The sequence below is a fragment of the Zingiber officinale genome, chromosome 2B (assembly GCF_018446385.1).
Source record: "Zingiber officinale cultivar Zhangliang chromosome 2B, Zo_v1.1, whole genome shotgun sequence".
Taxonomy (NCBI): domain Eukaryota; kingdom Viridiplantae; phylum Streptophyta; class Magnoliopsida; order Zingiberales; family Zingiberaceae; genus Zingiber; species Zingiber officinale.
In genome coordinates this window covers 142,141,120-142,144,645 of record NC_055989.1, presented here as the reverse complement: position 1 = coordinate 142,144,645, position 3,526 = coordinate 142,141,120, and the positions used below count along the sequence as shown (strand labels likewise).

General features: G+C 39.5%; 1 protein-coding gene across 1 annotated transcript; it reads right to left on the bottom strand.

The window, feature by feature from the left end:
- Positions 1–1,455: 1,455 nt before the first annotated feature.
- On the bottom strand, positions 1,456–2,603 carry LOC122049614 (homeobox-leucine zipper protein HOX21-like). The gene is made up of 2 exons (XM_042610980.1): positions 2,028–2,603; positions 1,456–1,954 (listed from the first exon to the last, which is right to left on the bottom strand). The coding sequence occupies exons 1-2, from the start codon at positions 2,520–2,522 to the stop codon at positions 1,610–1,612; spliced, it is 840 nt and encodes a 279-aa protein (XP_042466914.1). The 5' UTR covers positions 2,523–2,603; the 3' UTR covers positions 1,456–1,609.
- Positions 2,604–3,526: the final 923 nt, after the last annotated feature.

Sequence of the window (3,526 nt, the reverse complement as noted above, 5' to 3'; positions counted from 1 at the left end):
ACTAATTATATATTATCGTATTACTCAATGTAAAATCCCAACTACTATCAATTAATATTAAAAAAAATATTTAAAAAATTTAAATAATTTAAAATTTAATATCATATTCTTGTAGATCTATTTTGATTTTGGAAGCTCCAATGATAAAAGAAATATAACTTTCAAAGGAAAAAAATGACTTTAACTTTCTTATAGGATAAGTATACAACTTAAAGCATAAATTCTTTTTTATATTTTTATTTATATAAATTTATAATTTTTTAAAAAAATAAAATAATAATAATCTTGCATGAACCGTGAATCAGACCATAACTAAGTATTCCAAATCATCACTGTTACCGCCTTAGAAGATTAAAATTAAGGTTAAGTATTGATATTTTTGGAAATGTCGAACCGACAATTTCAATCCATCGAACAGTTTGTAGTCAAACTGTCAGTAACCATGATCGGGTCTAACATCAACTCATTCTTTTACATTTACAACCCAACAAAGTTTGCAAAAATTGCAAAAAGACCCATCCAATCCAAAATATTCTAGATTTGGTTGAGTGGATACTGGATAATTAGTAGTGCATCAAGTTTGTCTTCTAATCTTTATTTTTTTGCACTCAAAATTGTCTTCATGCCTGAGCAGTGGCAGTCCATGCCCCCACCTCTTCTGTGCCTTGCACATGTCTATGCCTACAAACAATTTACTTTGAAAAAAAAATCAAAATAAAGGACAATTAATTTGTTAAAATGGATGAAAAATATTTTAATTTAGTTGGCAACAGATGTCCTAGTTTCAAGGCTATCATTTTATATGTTGTGTATAATTTTCCCTATGTATATTATGTGTCTTTACTCCTTTCTTCTAAGGGGAAATAGATTCATTCATATATTGAAGATAATACAAGACTAGATGGGCATTGCGCGCAGAGTAAATCTCAATCAATCGATTGTAACTTTGAGACGTCAAAAGAGAAGATATGCGCATTCGTAATAGGCTCAGCTATGGCATCGATTCATTTCAAAATGATCAGTCGTTTTGAAGGAGACACCCTCCTTATGCTTTCAAAAAGAAAAAAAAAAACTCATTCCACCCCTTGATCATTTGATGGTCGAGTTGATCATATGATTTATTTTTCTTTATATAATTTAAGGACGGATTATGAGAGACATATAAGATGAGCATAATCATCTACAATGACCTTTGCACATGTTTATGTTCCACTAATGCGGGAATGAGGTAATGGCTACGAGAATGGTAGTCTCACTATCAATCATATTGGTGCGATGAATTTACAATACAAGTTTGTTAGGACTTAGCAAACTGTCTAATGAATTGGAGCTCAATTCTTGTCAAAATGACTAGACATGTACTCGATCGATCGACTAGCTAGGAGGAACATAGTGTGAAGTCCCAAAGAGAAACGTATAAAATCTCTAGACTAAAACTTTCCTATGAGAATAGTCTCCAATGAACAAGAGATCAATTAATCTATTTTTATTTTTCATGAATCTTTTTGTTTTTTCACAAATTCGGAAGGAATATCGATCGTTATTTATGAGAGTTTGTGAAACAAGAGCAATCGATCAATCGCTGAAACCATGATCGGAAAAGATCGAGCTAGTGGAAGTGGTGGTGGTGGTCCGACCATGGCCAAAAGGCGGAGTGATCCTCCATGCCGCCGCACAGCAAGTTGCTGAAATTCTCCGGCTCATGGCCGACCTCGAGCTTGGGGCACGCCGCCGCCTCTGCTCTGCCGCCGCCGACGGCGGCGGCGGAGCCCTGGAAAGCCTGGTTCATGTCCACCAGCGGCCTGGCCGTCTGGAACAGAGGCGAAGTGTGGCGCGAAATCTCCGGGTTGATCTCGTAGCTGCTCTCGCTCCGGTTGCTGCAGGAGCCCTCGGTGTCCTTGTTGAGGTTGATCACGTCGGAAGCCGCCGCCTCCCTTCCTCTTATCGCCGAGACCTGCAGCAGATCGTCAACCGGAAAGTTAATTCATGGCGCCGGCGAGGAGAATTCGATCGCGGAGACGGTATACCTCGGCTTGGAGCTGGCTGTTTTTGGATCTGAGGGCCTCGTTCTCGGCCTTGACGGCCTCAAACTCCCTCCGGAGCTCGTCGAAGTCCTTCTCCAGCTGCTTGGTCTTCCAGCGTGCTCTCCGGTTCTGGAACCAAATGGCCACCTGCCGGGGCTGCATCCCCAGCGCTCTGGCCAGCTGCAGCTTCCTCTCCGGCTCGAGCTTGTTCCCGAGCTCGAAGCTCTTCTCCAGAGCCCTCACTTGTTCCACGTTCAGCCTCCGTTTCTTCTCCCCTGCCAGCTGCAGCCCCTCCTCGTCGGACAAGTACTCCTGCTCCCCTCCGTCGCCTCCCTCGCCGTTGCAGCCGTTGCTCGTCGGCCGAGGCGGCCAATTGGGAGGACCCAGCTGGCCGCCGCCTTTGCCGTGCACTTGCTGGTGCTGCTCTTGCACCTGCGCCATGAAGGCCGGGTGGAAGAAGGCGGAGGAGGAGCTGGCGGCCATCTCATTGCAGGCCATTGATGAGGTCAAAAGGAGGAAAGCAGAGGAGAGGAGGAAGAAGCATGTGCAGAGATCTGAGACTACAGATGGCTGTTGAGATTAAGTAGTTGAATATTCTCATCATAAATTATATATGAAAAAAATAATAATAATTAAACAAAGATTAATGGCTCATTTTTCTTTAATCATTGTACAATAAGATTAGCAAACTACGCAAAAATTCTATTTATCTAGTTTGACTTCTTACTAAGGTGAATTTTGTAAAGCAAACAAGGAATTAGGGTTTAACAAATATAATATCTCAATTTTCATTCATCATTGTATGATAAGATTAGCAAAATGTAGGAAAATTATATCTATCTTTGTTACTATTTTCAATTCAACTTCTTACTAAGGTGATGTTTGCAAAGCAAACAAGGAATCAGGGTTTAACAAAATATGATGTCTCATTTTTAGCTCATCGATCTATAAGATTAGCAAAATGTATGAAAACTCTATCTATCTTTATAGCTATGTTCAAATCTACATCCCTTAGTGTTTGCAAAGCAAACAAGGAATTAGGGGTTAACAAAATATGATGTCTCATTTTTCGTTCATCATCGTACTATAAGATTAGCAAAATGTAGGAAATATTCTATCTTTGTCGCTATGTTCAATTCTACTTCCTACTAAGAGCACCCACAATGCTGTTAATGAGGAGCGTTAATGCAGACGTGTATACCAACGTGGCAGTACTGTTCATCTACTGTAGCATTAACGCGTTCAAATAATTGAACACGTTAATGACTACAAATTGAAAAAAAAATTAAAAAAAAAAAACAATAGCAAATGTCATTAACACGTGAGCGCGTTAATAGCATTGGGGATGTCCTAAGGTGGTGTTTGCAAAGCAAACAAGGAATTAGGGTTTAACAAAATATGATGTCTCATTTTTTGTTCACCATGGTACAATAAGATTAGCAAAATTGACTAAAATTCTATCTATCTTTGCCACTATGTTCAATTCTACTTCTTACTAAGGT